Here is a 17,537-nt window from a genome sequence, read left to right as displayed (position 1 = left end):
CGACTATTTATGGAAATATCGTGATAAATAGAATATTGCTGCGAAATTACTCTGGAGCTATTAATGAATCGAGATGGGCACCAAATGTCGCATTGGCGTGTTCGCTGGTTGAGAGGGGATTTAAACAGTTGCACGTGTGCTGGCTGCTACTGCGTCACAGTCCGGCAAACGCTCAGTCAGCTGAATAGGTTGGGCCCTATTGCTGTTTAGTAATCGTCAGCATGAATGGAAGGGTTGGGGTGCAATAACGGGGTTGAAGCTGCAATGCAGTTTTAACCTGAAAAGAATTCACCAACGCCAATAAAGGCAAAGTGAAATTGTGCAGTAGAGGCAATAACCAACTGAGGAGAGATCACAGCACATCCCCAAATCTGAACTATGAATCAGATTTTCTTTCTCACGGTCATAATATTTTGGCACATTTCAGTCGATAGTGAAGTAGAATATTTAAACAATATAGAATTAAATTAATATTGTCTTAATTTGTGTTATTGACATTATCCATTCATTATCTTGTCATTAGGCTTATAATTATTTGTATACACCTTGATTCATAATGTATAATACTAATTCTGCGACTGTTGCCTGCATAGCCACAGGAAGTAGGGGTGCTGAGGGTGCTGCAGCACTCCCTGAAAAATAATAATAAAAACAATATATAGATATTATTTTCTCACAAAAGTAGTGCACTGGGCCTTTACTAGTATTAGCGGACCAATATAGACATCTGTAGCGCTGGCAATTCTTTTTCTTCCAGTAGTTGTATAATTGAGAACAGTATCTTGAGGATTCAATAGTTAGAATTGTAAGAGTTGTTGCCCTGTCCCTTTCTCTGCAATTGTCATTTTAATGGAATCTATAAAGAACAAAACCCTGTCCTCAAACATTTACATCAAAAGGTGCAAAACTATGGGCAAAGACACAAAACATCCACATCAAATTAAATATTTTTGTTGATCAAATAACATGGAAAATAACCACTTTTTGTGCAGTATTAATTTACCATCCTTACAAACCACTTAATGTAAATGTAGATTACTGTATTGTACATAGGCTGGTCATCTAGGGTTGTACCATCCCCATGAAGAAAAACACTGCACAATACAGTAATTGAGTACATTGAGACATCAAGTGGTTTGTGATGAAATGATGATGTGGCTCTGTTGGTAGTGCATGGCGCTTGCAATGGTAGGGTTGTGGGTTCGATTCCCACGGGGGACCAGTATGACAATGTATGCACACACTACTGTAAGTTGCTCTGGATAAGAGCATCTACTAAAATGGAAAAGGAATGAATAGATCATTTCAGTTTTCACATAGAAATAAGTTGCATTTGCAAAGTATTTCAAGAAACTGGAAAACATATATCAAGCAAGTATTTTTATATTCCACAAGTATTATCAGATTAACTGTTTTATACAGATAATTATCAGACTTAAGTTACAAATGCTGGTAAACACTCAAATACATTGTTTACATTTTTTCACACAAGTAGTGCACTGGGCCTTTACCTCACCTGTGTTAGAGGACCGATATAGACGTCTTCAGCCGTTGGCAATCCTCCCTGTGTTAGAGGACCGATATAGACGTCTTCAGCCGTTGGCAATCCTCCCTGTGTATGTGCTTGAGGACTACATTTTCGTTATGTTCCTCATAGCCCGTTTTTTTAAAATCTCGGTGTGAAGCAGAATGTCTTTGTCAGGTTCATTTGACCTTTTGATCCTCATCCACGTCTTTGATGAACAGATGAATCGGATGCTCCATCTCTGATGGATGCTAAGCACCACTGGCTCCACAGACCCTGTCTGCTGATGCTCAAAGATGGTGATGTCACAAAGCCAGGACAGCTGGGCTGTGGACACATCGGATCAGAGTCCCCTGCAAAACCCAAAGTCCATTCAGAGGGGGTCCTGAGCCCGGTGGCGGCAAAAGAGGGTCCCGTTTCCCAACTAGAGACCTCCGCTCAGAGGCTGATGAGACAGCTGGAGGACGGGAACTGCACTGTGACAACTCTCTCTACATGGGGAGAGAGGCATTTCGGGAAGGCCTCCACCACTCTGATGCTCAGCCCCTCCAAAGCGGCTGGGCCAGAGGTGGAGATGAAGGAGGAGGAGGAGAAGAGGCCCCAGCTGCCCTCCTTCAAGGAGGACTCTGTGGTTGAGGAGAAGGAGCTGGAGGAGAGGGAACTTAAGCGGCAGGACTCCCACAGTGGCTCAGATGGCCTAGGTTCTGACATGGACGACCCATCTGATCCTCCTGTGGAGGAGCTCTATGAAGGCAGCCAGACCCAGGGGCCCAGACTGAGGCTTCAGAACCAGACCAAAGCCAACGGGCTAACTAATGATGAGACTATCGCCAACAGAGCACAGGCAAACGGTGAAGAGGGAGCTGTGGGGGACTGCACGCCTTCCCCTATGTCTACGTCAGTGGATCCAGACAATGAGCTACAGGCTGGCCCCGCGGGCATTCTGTCCAGGGAGCGAGGCACTATCCTGGGGAAGGTGGCCCCTGTGTGGGTCCCTGACGCCCATGCGCTGGTCTGTATGATGTGTGAAGTCAGGTTCACTTTCACCAAGAGAAGGCACCACTGTCGCGCCTGTGGCAAGGTGAGGGTCTTACACCACTTGGTTGTATTTAAATTAAGAAGGGATTGCATGTTTGTCTATGGTCTCTTTTCCCTGAGAAAGGAGGCTGACCATTAGTGATTGTGTGTGTGTGTCCTACAGGTATTCTGTTCAGTGTGCTCCGGTCTGAAGTTCCGACTAACACACCTGGATGGGAAGGAGGGGCGCGTCTGTGTCTCCTGTCACTCAACTCTAGTGAAAAGTGAGTATCACCTGACAACAACTGTTACCATGACACTACAGGCAAAAACAGTGTGTTACACAGTTCATTGGTGCAACATGCAGAAATGTCAATATTATTGACACTCTCTTGTTATTTTCTTTAGGAACCCCTCCCAGGGGGAGAAGGAGGGTGTGGTTTGCTGATGAGATCCTCTCCAATGAGAAATCAGACTCTGCCCCTTGTACACCAATCAGAGGCCCCACCTTTTCACCGCTATTATTGAGGAGAAGTATAGCTGCTACAATCAGAAGCGCCACTGGCTCACCACAGACCAGCAGGAGGGCGCCAATAGCACAGGGGCCGCCCCTGCTCAATGTATGTAACAAAACATTGTCAGACCAGACTCATTTACTGCAATTGATTTAAAATGTAAATAAAAGAGCTAAGGATGTGCTCACATGTAATGCAGTCTTTCTGTTGATATCTTTGATATCCATAACCCCAAAGTAATCTATAAGCTCTCTCTCTCTCTCTCTTTCTGACTCTTTCTCTCTCCTTCCTCCTCCCTCTCTTCTCTTCCTCCTTCTCTCCTCTTCCTCCCTCCCTCTCTCCTCTTCCTCCCTCTCCCCTCTTCCTCCTTCTCCCCTCTTCCTCCTTCTCTCTTCTTCCTCCCTCTCTCCTCTTCCTCCCTCTCTCCTTTTCCTCCTTCTCTCCTCTTCCTCCCTCTCTCCTCTTCCTCTTTCTCTCCTCTTCCTCCCTCTCTCCTCTTCCTCCCTCTCTCCTCTTCCTCCCTCTCTCCTCTTCCTCCCTCTCTCCTCTTCCTCCCTCTCTCCGCTTTCTCCCGCTCTCCTCTTCCTCCCTCTCTCCTCTTCCTCCCTCTCTCCTCTTCCTCCCTCTCTCCTCTTCCTCCCTCTCTCCTCTTCCTTGGGGCAGCAGGTAGCCGAGAGCCTAGAGGTTAGAGAAGCAGGTCGGGTTCGAATCCCATGTCTGACAGGGGGACATCTGGTTGGGAGTGTCCTAGATGCCATCACCTGCAGTTGTGCCCTTGACACTTAGCTGCTCACTGGGTGTTGTACTAGTCGCTGCCCACTGCTCCAGCCACTCTATGTGTGTGTGTGGATTGGGTACAACAGAAGACCAATGTCTGTCTTGTATGGATTAATAAAGTATTACTCTGCCCTCTCTGTATAGCCTCTGCAGGAGGTGTGTGGGCCCTGTGGCTGGGGTACAGCAACCCTGGTCAGCAGCCATATCAGTAGCTCTGCCAACCTCATCCCACTGGATGGCCTCCCTCCCATCCTCACCTCTACTGGAGTCAAAGGAGGTACAACCAGGACACCAACACTGGAGATGCTAACCGCTAGCTCACTTTAGCTCACTGTACTGGTATTGTCATAGGGCAGATGTATTCAACTCCTACCCTATGAGGACCGGAGCCTGCTGGTTTTCTGTTATACCTGATAATTAATTGCACACACCTGGTGTCCCAGGTCTAAATCAGTCCCTGATTAGAGGGGAACAATGAAAGAATGCAGTGGAACTGGCTTCGAGGTTGAGTTTGAGGGTCATAGGGTTAGGTAGTCCACTACAGGATATGCTGAAGGCTAGCTCACTGTACTGGGATTGTCATAGGGTTAGGTAGTTAGCTACTGGAGATGCTAATGGCTGGCTAGCTCACTGTACTGGGATTGTCATAGGGTTAGGTAGTTAGCTACTGGAGATGCTAATGGCTGGCTAGGTCACTGTGCTGGGATTGTCAAATGGACAGTTATTTTTAATAGTTTATAGGGATGTCTAGGTCACCGTTTCATCTGTTTCGCCAGACTACACAGTGGAGGAAAGGCCCTCTGAGAGGGTTCTCATCCAGGACCTGGAGAGCGGCAGGCCCAACTCCCTGGTCTTTGTCCTCAACGCCAACCTACTGGCCATGGTCAAGCTAGTCAACTGTATGTGACCTTTTTTCTCAACCTTCAACCCTTTTTTCAGTTATTGACAGTGTGTGTCACACCATTTTCATATTAGCTCACTATTGATGAATTCAAGTCACATGTGACCTCACAATGAAGCGCTACCTCTCATTGGCTCTCCCCAGATGTAAACAGGAAGTGCTGGTGTGTGACGTCGAAGGGCATGCATGCGGTGGGCCATGTGGAAGTGGTGGTGCTGCTGCAGTGTCTGCCCGAAGAGAAGAGCTTCCCCAAAGACATCTTCAGCCACTTTATACAGCTCTACAGGGACGCCCTCACAGGTGAGATTGGCGTTGACGTGGTCTGGCAACGTAGCTACCATTGATCAGCACTGGATTGAGCTCTGAAGCAGGTCTTGAAAGAGTCCCATTTTCCTTCCATTTTCCATTTGAGTCATTTAACAGATACTCTTATCCAGAGCGATTTACAATTAGTGCATTCATCTTAAGATAGCTAGGTGAGACAACAACACATCATAATCGTATCAAGTACATTTCCCTCAACAAATTATTTATCAGCAAAGTCAGTGCCTTTTTTTGGGATGGGGGCGCCGTGAGAGTTATTTAAGATAGTCTTCAAAGAGGTAGGGTTTTGAAAGATGGGCAGGGACTCCGCTGTCATGACTTTAGGGGGAAGCTTGTTCCACCATTGGGGTGCCAGGACAGAGATCAGCTTTGACTGGGCTGAGCGGGAGCTGCCCTCCCGTAGGGGTGTGAGGGCCAAGAGACCAGAGGTGGCGGAACGGAGTGCTCGGGTTGGGATGTAGGGTTTTTAAGCCTTGAGACAATTCCCTGTGTGTATCAAGAAGGGTCCACCACCCAAAGGAATTCCAGCCAACTTGACACAACTGTGGGAGGCCCCGTGTAGCTCAGTTGGTAGAGCATGGCGCTTGCAACGCCAGGGTTGTGGGTTTGATTCCCACGGGGGCCAGAATGAAAAATGTATGCACTCACTAACTGTAAGTCGCTCTGGATAAGAGCGTCTGCTAAATGACTAAAATGTAAAATGTAAGCATTGGAGTCAACATGGGCTAGCATTCCTGTGGAACGCTTTCGACACCTTGTAAAGTCTATGCCCTGACGAATTGAGGCTGTTCTGAGGGCAACTCAATATTAGGAAGGTGTTCCTAATGTTTTGTACACTCGGTGTCTATCTCTCTTTCCCTCTCTCCATCTCTATTTTTCCCTCCATCTCTCTCTCTCTCTCTCTCTCTCTCTCCCCCCTCACCTGTCTCCCTCTCCTCCCTCCCCCCCTGTCTCCCCCCCCTCCCCCCACTCATTCTCCCCCCCCTCCTCTCTCTCTCCCCTCTCCCTCCCCCACTCCCTATTCCCCCTCCCCCCACTCGTTATCCCCCTCCCCCACTCTCTCTCTCCCCACCTCCCCCCTCTCCCCCCACCCCCCTCCCCCCACTCGTTCTCCCCCTTTCCCCTCCCCCTCTCTCTCTCCCCCCTCCCTCACTCGTTATCCCCCCCTCTCTCCCCCCCCTCTCCCCCTCCCCCCTCTCTCTCCCGCCTCCCCCCACTCTCTCTCTCCCCCCTCTCCCCCCTCTCCCCCCCACTCCCCTCCCCCCTCCTCCCACTCGTTCTCCCCCTTTCCCCTCCCCCCTCTCTCTCTCTCCCCCCTCCCTCACTCGTCCCCCCCCCCCCCCCTCTCTCCCCCCTCTCTCTCTCTGCAGGCAAGGTGCTGAGCCACCTGGGTCTCTCCCAGTTCTCCAGTAGTTTCCTGGGCTGTGAGGAGCATGCAGGGTTCCTCTGGGTGCGCTCCACCCTCCAGTCCCTGCATGGTCTCCCTATGCCCAACCAGCCCTTCCTCTTTGGCCTGCTGGTCCACCGGGATGAGGTGCCCTGGGCCAAGGCCTTCCCCCTGCGCCTCATGCTCAGATTGGGGGCTGAGTACAGATGTGAGTCAGTGCTCTTGAGGCAGGAGAGAGATGTGTGGCTGGAGAGTGCGTGAGTGTGAGAGAGAGAGAGAGAAAGGGACGTCCAGTGTAATTCCCATTAAGGCGTTCCTCTCCCTTTCCAGTTTACCCCTGTCCTCTGTACAGTGTGCGCTTCAGGAAGGCTCTGTTTGGGGAAACCGGCCACACCATCATGAGACTACTAGTAGTAAGTAGCTTGCCTCTCATTACACAAACAACAATCAGCACAAAGGTTGAGTTCATTAGGGCACACCGTACCAAAACATTTTACTACAGAAAATGAATGCAGCGTTTCTTACTGGACGAGATCAGAAAATCCCTCCCTGTTTAGGTCAGTTTTCTTCCATTTGGGGCCTAATGAATCACACATTTTTCCCTCATTGCTTGCCAGGACTTCAGGAATTACCGGTACACTCTGCCAGTGGTGCCTGGACTCACTGTAGATCTGGAAGCTCAGAGGACCTGCATTAAAATCCCCACCAACGGCTATGATGAGGTACAGGCAAACCATGAAGCAACACTTGGTTACACTTTATAATAACTGTAATGAATACGCCGTTATAAATGCATATAAATGCTTTATAAATTATGAAACACTCCCTTATAAACAACTCTTTCATCAATAGATCAAGGGTTGACATCTCTCCACCCTCTGTCTCTGTCCCTATCTTTCTCCTCTAAATTCAATTCAAGGGGCTTTATTGGAATGGGAAACATATGTTTGCATTGCCAAAGCAAGTGAAATAGATAATAGATAATCTCTCTCTCTCCTCTCTTTCTCTCTCTCCTCTCTCTCAGCTGATGAAGGTTTTGAATAAGTCCAATGAGCATGTGCTGGCCATGGGGGCATGCTTCAACGTGGCGGCAGACTCCCACCTCATCTGTGTTCAGGGGGACGATGGCCAGTACCAGACCCAGGCTATCAGCATCCACAATCAGCCTCGCAAAGGTGGGCGCGCCCCTGGAATCATCAGAGGGCAATGGGGACTAGGGGAGACTGTAATCTCCCGCGGACATTGTAAATTGTAAATAACTGCCTTAATGTTGCTGGTTCCCAGGAGGAGTAGCTGCTGACTTGGCAGCAGCTAATGGGTATCTTTAATAAATACAAATACAAATCTGATCAAATTACACAAGAGTTTACTTCCGGGTTACAGATATTAGGGAGACTGCAGAGTCCACTGCCTGTCCTGTAATCAAAGAGAAACACCAGTAGAGAGGGAATGCTACACAGGGGCAAGCAGCACATCACCTACAATCAGGGAGAGGGAGGGAGAGATGTTGTATTGACTGCCACGTAACACCCACAGTGTATCTGGCCTTTGACAGCCTAGGGAAAATCATATGTATGATTTGCCACGTTTTTATATGTGCTCATTGCAAGAACTGTGCCTTAGCTATCACTTTTTCACCACTGGAAGGCAATGTGGTGTCATGTGAGAAGGTGAACTATCCTCGAGAAAGATACAGGTGGAGAAAGCTTAGTTCTATCATTATTTTTGGTTAGTCCAACTGTAATATTAAACGTGTTTATATCTACAAGTCAAGTGGTAATATGTGGTGTTGTGTTTTGGTTCAGTTACCGGTTCCTGCTTCTTTGTGTTCAGTGGAGCCCTGAAAGAAGCATCAGGATATCTGGCCAAATCCAGCATCGTTGAAGGTACTGTCATCCTTGTGTATCTTTACTAAGGACTGGAACATTACCTTACTAATCATATTCAACTATTCACATACAGAAATAGTCTTATTATGACTACTTTACTACTAACTTTCAGCATAAATATAATTTCCTTATTTAGAGTCTGTCAATGTTTGTGTGTATGTGTGTGTCCATGTGCACTCAAGGTTGTGTGTATGGCTGTATGTATGTGCAGGTGAGTGTGCGTGTACTTGTTGCTGTCTGTCTGTGTGTGTTTTTGCTGTATTGCTGTCCCTCTCTCCAGATGGGCTGATGGTGCAGATCACCGTGGAAACCATGGTGGAGCTTCGCAGGTCACTACGGGAGATGAAAGACTACACCATTTCCTGTGGGCAGATCGACCAATCAGACAGCCAGGAGCATGTCCAGGTCCAATGGCTAGAGAAAGAATGCACTTTAAACAAGGGGTAAGTGTTTGGTCATTACATCTGCCCTGATCAGTGTCCCATGGCTAGTTCTATAGCCTATCATTATCCTATAATTAACCTCTCACTAACCCTAACCCATTGTAATTTCATCCAGTCTTCAAGTCTGTTTCAGACCTGCTCACCCCCTTGCCCATTAACCATTCTCTAGCGCTGTAGGCTACTCTTTATCGTTGCCTGCTACTTTGTATGACCCTGTTTGTGTGTGTGTCCGTGTGTGTGTTGCAGGGTTATTAGCCCCATTGATGGCAAGTCCATGGAGTCCATCAGCAGTGTCAAGATGTTCCAGAAGTCAGAGTACAAGGCCAATGGAAAGGTCATCCGCTGGACAGAGGTAACCCCAGCCTTTGGACCCAACAATATCTAGGGAATATCTAGGGCACATCTAACCACTGGTCTTGACTCATACTCAGAGCCTCTTGTTATTGTTGTCTCTCGTGTGTTCGTCAGGTGTTCTCCCTACAGAAGGGGGGTCATCTTAAGAGCCAGAGTGACCACCACACAGAACACAGCAGGCTGACAGAGAGACTGGCCCGGGCATTCTGCCTGGCACTGGGCCCACACCTCAAGCTGCTGAAGGAGGATGGCATGGCCAAGCTGGGGCTGCGCGTCACGCTGGACTCCCACCAGGTGAGGGCGCCATTGGCTAGGATGAAGATACTGCACCTAGGTCATTGGCCCATTTAGACCTTTGAGGAAACGTAATCTTTGAAATTGTATATCACTTTATTCCCGCCTGACTTTAATAGTTGTAATACTTCTTGATTTACTACTATGTGAGTGGTTGACCACCTTTTAATATAAAGTTATTCTATGTAAATAGTTATCGGATATAGGCCTGCAGAATATTACCAAAGCTAGCAGTTGAACCCATAGATGTGTGGTGGTTAACATCGCTGTTCCATGTTCCAGGTGGGGTTCGTGGCCGGCAGTAACGGCCTGCCCCTCCCAGCCCCGTACCTCAACGCCCTGGATACCGTGCTGAGCCCAATCATCCACAGCAGGGGGCGCAAGAGGAGCGAGGAACCTGTAGTCATGGAGCTCATCTTCTATATCCTGGAGAACATCTCCTAGGGGAGATGGGGTCAAAGTGCACACACATCCCCACATCCACTCGACATCCTCTCTCCTGGTTCTCCATTTGTGCTGCTGTGAGTGCGATAGCTTCAAAACAGCATTGGTTGGAGGAGTACGATCTTTCATGGGACATAAAAGCTCACCTCCAGGATATATGTCTCAGCCAGCCTGTAGTAAAGAGTGGCTGGATGGTAAGTGGTCTGACTCACCAAAGCTCGTCCATAGGTCACCCTGCCTTGGCCTCTAACTCAGCAGCACTAATTATTTCATTTCATGGCTTGAGAACAGTACATTTCTGTATATTTTCATTAAATACCAATATTTTGAGAATGCCTTTAAACTGGGGGCTGTATTCAGTTCCAATGGGAAAATGAGAATGACTTGAAATGTTATGTATCAGTAGACCTGTAGCTAGCTGTTTGATGCAAACTGAATGAATGTTGAATACTGTTTTCAAATGTGGATGTATTTGAATTCCTCTCGATTACCCCTGAAATGCATTACAGTCAACCTAGGATGAATAAACATATTAACACAAAGGACATCATACAAGGATTTGTCAAACATTGTTTGAAATGCTCGTGGAAATCAAGGTATAAAGTTCAATTTTCCATTAGGATCAGTATCCAAGCAGATGGAAACATATTTCCTGCTGTAAGGAGACATTAATCGTCCAACTCTACAGTGTCAAGGTCCCACAGAAACACTTTGAAAGAAGCACCATAACGTTGCTCTGTCATGACAAGCAGGTAATTTACCAACTCATTGAGGTTGTTGGGCTTACAGCCTTGTGAAGTAAGAATGGCCTTAGCCTCGACACGTCATAGATACTGTAGACATTTCCAGACAGTAATTACAAGTTGTGTCGTTGGCATTATTGGGTAATTTACAGTGTCACCAGCTCAAAGTCAGTCATATACCAGTATTATGTGTGTGCCCTAGTTCAACCCTGAACCATGCCCCTCCCCCACACAGAGAGAGCTGTGGGCTGGGTGAATAATAATGAGGGTCAAAGATCATACCCTCAAGACATCCCGTTTTTGGAAATGGTGAGAGATTAGAACGTCTTGGGGGTATGATCTTTGACCCTCTAACTTTCTCACTCATCATTATTCACAATTAATTCAGGATTATCCATAATCATGGTAGCATCCACATTAATGTAGAAGTGTTTAGAAACATATTATATTATTATTTACAATACAAATGACACTACATTATTGACCATTTCTTTCTATTGGGCACAAAATAATCTGAAACACAATCAAAACTGCAAATCCATCCAAAAAGTATGTAGAGTCACAAGCTTGACGTAGTCATTGTGTGCTAGGAATATGTGGCCAAATAAACTTTTGACTGCTTTATTTATAATAATCTTCAGAGGTGTCAATAATTTTGACCCGTACCTTTTATAGAAAAAAAGTAGTACTTGTTAAACAAAATCTCTTTCTCTTAGTATAAAATAATTTCCCAATTTTTTTTGCATACAATGTAGCTCAGTATTTTAATTATTTATTTTATATAGTCATTATTGCTCATCTTTATCAAGGGTGTCAATCATTTCGGGGTGGCAACATCAGTGAAGATAACATCAGATCATAATTTGTATCCTCTTCATACATTGTGTTCATAGTTAGTTTCGCAGTTAAAAAAAAAAAAAAAACTAAGAAACAACGAAATGTGGGACCCCAACTGCAGAAGTCATTGACCTCATCATTTCCCCAGGTTTTTGTGCTGAATAAAACTAAAAACGATCAGAAAATAAACATAACCAAAACATTCTTTGGAATCCACAGTAGTTTGTGCAGGATCTCTTATTCACGCGTCTTGGGTGTTCTTTTCCGAAGACCCTAGGACTTCTTCATCTTGCCCGCATGGGCACTACCATTTTCGTTGTGACTGGAACCGTTGCTGGTGCCATTGCTGTTACCTTTCTTGTGGTGCTTGCCATTGCCATTGGCGACCATGGTGGTCCCGTTGGCCTTGCCGTTGAGGCCAGGCTTGGAGTCCTGCTTGGGCAACCGCTTTCCCTTCACGTATGCCTGGTACCAGAAGTTGGAGAAGAGCACAAAGAAGAAGGTGCCATACATCCAGATGAGGTGGATGAACAGGGGGACCTGGTAGTCACAGCTGTCCATGAAGTAATACTGGGTGACGTGGAGGGACACCATCACAAACTGAACCTGTCGGTGGAATGAAGAGGAACAATATGCATATGGAGATGAATGTTCTGAAGTGGCACAGTGCTTGCACTGATCAACAATGGTATTTCAGACTAGTTTATTTACTACTTTAGTATACTGCATCGACAGTCTAAAAAAAACGAGTACAGATCGCCTTTTAGAGAAACAACTAAAAACTGCTTTATAAAACAGCCGAAAAGACCTGGCTAAAGCTTACTCCTCATAGTACAAATCTAAACTGGAAATGACAACATCATATACATTCAAACTCCCTAAAACATACCAGCTGGATGGCGGTCATGTACTTCTTCCACCAGAGGAACTTCTGGAAGCGCGGTCCAGCCGCAGACAGGCCGTAGTAGGAGTACATGATGACGTGGACGATGCAATTCACCATGGCATGGAAAGAGCCTATTCCCCCTGGGGTAAAACACACAGAACACTTCAAACCAACCCTGCCCATATTCTACTGGATCCACCAACAACATACCTTTGTCTACTGCAAATTAATTGTATTCCCACCATTTTACCCACCCAGTTTTACAATACCGATATTGTGGACTCACCGGGAGCTAAGCTGACACCCCACCACCAGGTCCAGGGCATGAAAGAGTGGTGGAAGACGTGCAGGAAGGTGATCTGGCCATGTTTCTTCCTCAGAACGAAAAACACCTGACCCAAAAGAGAGAAACATGTCAAATACAACCATGATGACCATAACGTGAATAGGGGGAAAGACTGAGGAGATGCAAATCTGAGGGAAATAATCTGAAGTCTTACCGTGTCCAAGAGCTCAATGAATTTGGAGAACAAGAATAACCAGGCCACTCGAACCATCTAGTGAAGGAACACAACACACCATGCAAACGTGAGTAATTTGGACAAAACAGCCTAGCAGTAGTCTAAAGATAGGATATTCCTACTTATCCACTGTGACAATACTAAGAATGTGTATCTTGTCTTGCATGCTTTCTTTCAAAGAAGATGCATCTCATGACCATCACAGGGAAACCATGCGTGAAGCGAAGACTCAAGACTTACTCTAAGGCCTTGGGGGCTATCCGAGTAATCAACTGCGTCACATCTCCATGTGTATGTCGTGGCCCAGCCAGACATCAAGAACTAAAATGACAAGAGAACAAATTGAACAAACAGATTCTGTAGCTACCGGTAGTCAAACTAGATTGGTAGATTGGAAAGAAGCCATACTGTTATTAACATAAGCAAGTGTATATTGACTATATGGGTCATCTTCTTCATGCAAATCTCAAATCTTATTTACCTCCATCTAGGCAATGGTTAATTTAGCTAGTGATCCAATTATCCAACACATTCAGACAGAGCTGCCACATACCAAACACCCAATATACTGCTAGGGAAAAGACTGGCTCCAGTCTGTAGCTCAGTTGGTAGAGCATGGCGCTTGCAACGCCAGGGTTGTGGGTTCGATTCCCACGGGGGGCCAGTATGAAAAATGTATGCACTCACTAACTGTAAGTCGCTCTGGATAAGAGCGTCTGCTAAAATGTAAATGTAAGTCCTGTAGAGATACCAATCAAGAACCCCGATCTTTGAGAGACAAGAGCTTTGCGTCATAGTGTTTCACCTCATTTTTATTTATTTATTTTATTTTATACCTCATAGACAATAAAGGCGTTCAACGCCACCATGGAGAAGTTGTAAGTGATCATGGCCTCCTTGAGCTGGAAGGGCTTGCGGTTGGCCATGAAGCGAGGCCCAGCGACCAGCACGAAGAAGATGTAGGTCAGCAAGATGGCCGACATGTTCACCGGACTCTGCATGAGTGGGTAGCTCCACAGTCGCGGGTCTGAGAAACAAAACATTAGCTGTAAAATACACTACAAAACAGGTCTATGACCCAAAAAACTTGCTTACAGCTTTCAAGGTACACAAAGCAGAGGTATAGTCAAGTAATTAACTATGCAGAAAAATCCCTCACCTGTTCCCTTCAAGAGGTACTCATAAACCCCCATGGCTCTAGCACCAATGTCCTGAAGCATTTTGACTAGCTTCCCCCTCTGGTATCACTACCCAATCACCTGTGGAAAAGCAAATGGATTAGTCATGATGTCATTCATGTATTTAGCACCTAGCCCATTGCTTTTAACCTGCCTTGATTCTAAATGTGTTGTTTTTAATTGTATATAATGTTTGTTATTTACTCAAGAGCTTTGAGATAACTCTAATGAAAACTGCTATACAAATGAAATGTAATATGCTACTGCAATACACTTATGTGATATGCTATTGCAGTCTCTTTAGGTACTGACTTTACAATGTCATTACCCAAACATCATTCATGGTATTAAACATGACAAAAATAACAGGACTGCCTGCATCATATTTAATCATCTAGTCACAGTTGTACTTGGCAAAACCATCAACCCTTACTCGCAAAAACATGACATGGAACGTCATAGCATAGCGTTACTATGGCATCACTCTAGAGCTGGTATTTTATTTGGTTTCATGACATGAAAGAAGGAGACAGGAAATGTACGTGTGCTACAGTTGATGGTCCTTGTTCAGCAGCAGAGTGGTCTGGTTCTGAGCAAATAGCACTGATCCAGCATACCACACTCTGCCCCCACATCCCAGCATGCCTTGTCCCTGTCCCTGCCCCTGCTCGCTCAGCAGACATGGTCTGACAGCAGAGAGGAGGGGCTACAGGGGCCAGATGAGCGTCTCCATCCCACAGCATTCGCCTCAGTTTGGGACTGCCAAGTACGGGAACCAGGCCAAAAACACAGAACCAAGGCAAAACACAAACTCTCTCTCTGCTCTCCCCAAATGACCCCAGCCGTGAGAGAGAGGAGGCAAAGGCAATAGTCTTTGATGTTTGAATTTGTTCTAGACCAGTCTCACGAGATCCAGGTGCCGACAGAACTACCCTTACTGAAGAGGGAGATCAAACAGGCTTATTTACCAACATGTTACATCAGGGAACAAACAGCATAACACAGGTGTGACGGTTTTACCTCAAGGTTTATAAGGACAATTGGACAGAAGACAGGTATTCCACAGACTGGCACATTTACCTTAGGGTTATAAGGACAATTGGACTGAACTCAGCCACCTGCAACTTATATCAACGACTGAACTACAAGTATCAATACTGGTATAAATCTTAAAATCTTCTAATCTCTCAACACATAGGCTGGCTACAATGTGTATAGATCAACATAAAATGTGTACACGGGCTGAGCGCAGATATTATATCCAAGTAACTGTATTTCCAGTCTTGACAAAAGCTATCCATATCAAAATCTCAACTCCATATAGGGCATGCCGTCAATGTTATTGGTCAATAGCTGGGATGTGTGGGTGCGGTAGCATTCTTGCCACACTATGGAGCAATAGGGATCCATTGTTCAGAGAAAACCTACACTGAGCTCTCCCTGCCCTAGGAGTAAAGTCTAGTCCACCCTAAGCTAACACCATTAAAGGTAATGATCCAGCCTACTGGAATGTGCAGCGGGGGAGGGAGTGTTAGGCCTAATGACTGGGATATCAGGAGGATGACAACAGCAGAGTATAGAAAAGTGTCTAGCACACAGCAAAAACATCTACCTGTCCTTAGAGCAGAACACACAGTACAGAATCAACATTGATTCATTCCATCAGTAACGTCTGAGCATAAAGGGAACAGTATAGGAGACATTGTCAAGAGTACACATCGTTGAAATCGGAGGGACCCTACATAATTACAACAATAGTCCAAGTGGGAAGTGTTCCCTCTCGGCTCCTTTCCACTGGTATGCGCACGGAAAGCCCTTTCAATAAACCAAACACTAGGCTGGAGGTCTTTAATACAGCAAGAATGTCAAGCAACACCAGTTTTCAAGGGGGCAATTCAAGATAAATGCTTTGTTGAAGGTGGCAATGACGCAAACGTTTTTTGTGTGTGTGTACATGTCAACAGTTACTCCTTCATGCACTAACACCATTTGAAACTTTGCCCAACATGATTTCCGATTTATCTTGTGGTGTGAACGACAACCTGTGACCTACATACACATCAGTGTTGAATCTATGACGAATTTTCATGCGACAGTGATTACGAACTTGAAGTCAGCCGCCAGCCATTTTCAGACCAACAGGTCTTTCAATAAAATGGTATGGCCTTTAATCATATAAACTGCACACATAACTGTATGTAAAGGTAACTGGTATTATCTGTACTTCTCTTGAACTCCGGTAAAGGTCAGGAGTAGTTTACCAGTAACTGTAGCCACAACCCACATAAAAAAATACTATGGTATACTATGGTATAAATACTATAGTATTCATTGTCGTGTTTTTGCAGACTTTACTGTAGTATTCACTGTAGGGTTTACTGTAGTATTTACAGTTAACTATAGTATAAATACTGTAGTAAAATAAAACGTTAGTATATACTATAGTAATTAATGTAGTGTTTGAGGATTGTAGTACACTGTAGTATTTACTGTAGTGTTTGAGGATTGTACTATACTGTAGTATTTACTCTAGTGTTTTTGCAGACATGACTGTAGTATTTACTATAGTGTTTTTGTTTGATTATCTTTGACATAGAAGTGGAGGCCTTCTCCTTAGTATTCCTACTAGAGGAATACTAAAATAGCAAATTTTCCATAACCTGTAGGTAGGTACTAGGACTGGGGTCTGAACGGATAGTTCAGTGCTTCTGCTCTTTTCTGTAACCTGTAGGGAACACAATACAGTAAGGGAAAAAAGTATTTGATCCCCTGCTGATTTTGTACGTTTGCCCACTGACAAAGTAATGATCAGTCTATAATTTTAATGGTAGGTTTATTTGAACAGTGAGAGACAGAATAACAACAAAAAAATCCAGAAAAATGCATGTCAAAAATGTTATAAATTGAATTGCATTTTAATGAGGGAAATAAGTATTTGACCCCCTCTCAATCAGAAAGATTTCTGGCTCCCAGGTGTCTTTTATACAGGTAACGAGCTGAGATTAGGAGCACACTCTTAAAGGGAGTGCTCCTAATCTCAGCTTGTTACCTGTATAAAAGACACCTGTCCACAGAAGCAATCAATCAATCAGATTCCAAACTCTCCACCATGGCCAAGACCAAAGAGCTCTCCAAGGATGTCAGGGAGAAGATTGTAGACCTACACAAAGCTGGAATGGGATACAAGACCATCGCCAAGCAGCTTGGTGAGAAGGTGACAACAGTTGGTGCGATTATTCGCAAATGGAAGAAACACAAAATAACTGTCAATCTCCCTCGGCCTGGGGCTCCATGCAAGATCTCACCTCGTGGAGTTGCAATGATCATGAGAACGGTGAGGAATCAGCCCAGAACTACACGGGAGGATCTTGTCAATGATCTCAAGGCAGCTGGGACCATAGTCACCAAGAAAACAATTGGTAACACACTACGCCGTGAAGGACTGAAATCCTGCAGCGCCCGCAAGGTCCCCCTGCTCAAGAAAGCACATATACATGCCCGT

At 45.4% G+C, this 17,537-nt stretch overlaps 2 protein-coding genes across 2 annotated transcripts in view; one reads left to right on the top strand and one right to left on the bottom strand.

Annotated features, from left to right (window-relative positions):
• The first annotated feature begins 1,702 nt into the window (after positions 1 to 1,702).
• Positions 1,703 to 10,352, top strand: zfyve9b (zinc finger, FYVE domain containing 9b). The gene is made up of 15 exons (XM_084172314.1): positions 1,703 to 2,606; positions 2,727 to 2,826; positions 2,951 to 3,162; positions 3,979 to 4,111; positions 4,611 to 4,733; positions 4,880 to 5,035; positions 6,430 to 6,654; positions 6,777 to 6,859; positions 7,064 to 7,168; positions 7,471 to 7,621; positions 8,252 to 8,332; positions 8,616 to 8,778; positions 9,025 to 9,130; positions 9,247 to 9,426; positions 9,709 to 10,352. Exons 1-15 carry the CDS (start codon positions 1,770 to 1,772, stop codon positions 9,868 to 9,870), a joined length of 2,817 nt encoding a protein of 938 aa, XP_084028440.1. The 5' UTR covers positions 1,703 to 1,769; the 3' UTR covers positions 9,871 to 10,352.
• LOC311137742 (very long chain fatty acid elongase 1-like) overlaps positions 10,319 to 17,537 on the bottom strand; it is a 37,229-nt gene continuing 30,010 nt past the window's right edge. Inside the window, exons 3-9 of the mRNA XM_084172315.1 lie at positions 14,017 to 14,116; positions 13,694 to 13,884; positions 13,098 to 13,178; positions 12,837 to 12,893; positions 12,623 to 12,728; positions 12,340 to 12,476; positions 10,319 to 12,056 (exon numbers count right to left, since the gene is read on the bottom strand). Of these exons, the coding sequence (XP_084028441.1) occupies positions 11,724 to 12,056; positions 12,340 to 12,476; positions 12,623 to 12,728; positions 12,837 to 12,893; positions 13,098 to 13,178; positions 13,694 to 13,884; positions 14,017 to 14,077 (966 nt within the window). The 5' untranslated portion in view covers positions 14,078 to 14,116 and the 3' untranslated portion in view covers positions 10,319 to 11,723. The remainder of the gene's footprint in view (positions 12,057 to 12,339; positions 12,477 to 12,622; positions 12,729 to 12,836; positions 12,894 to 13,097; positions 13,179 to 13,693; positions 13,885 to 14,016; positions 14,117 to 17,537) is intronic.

This window comes from Coregonus lavaretus, assembly GCF_964263955.1.
Source record: "Coregonus lavaretus genome assembly, chromosome: 11".
Taxonomy (NCBI): Eukaryota; Metazoa; Chordata; class Actinopteri; order Salmoniformes; family Salmonidae; genus Coregonus; species Coregonus lavaretus.
This window is presented reverse-complemented; position numbering and strand designations above follow the sequence as displayed.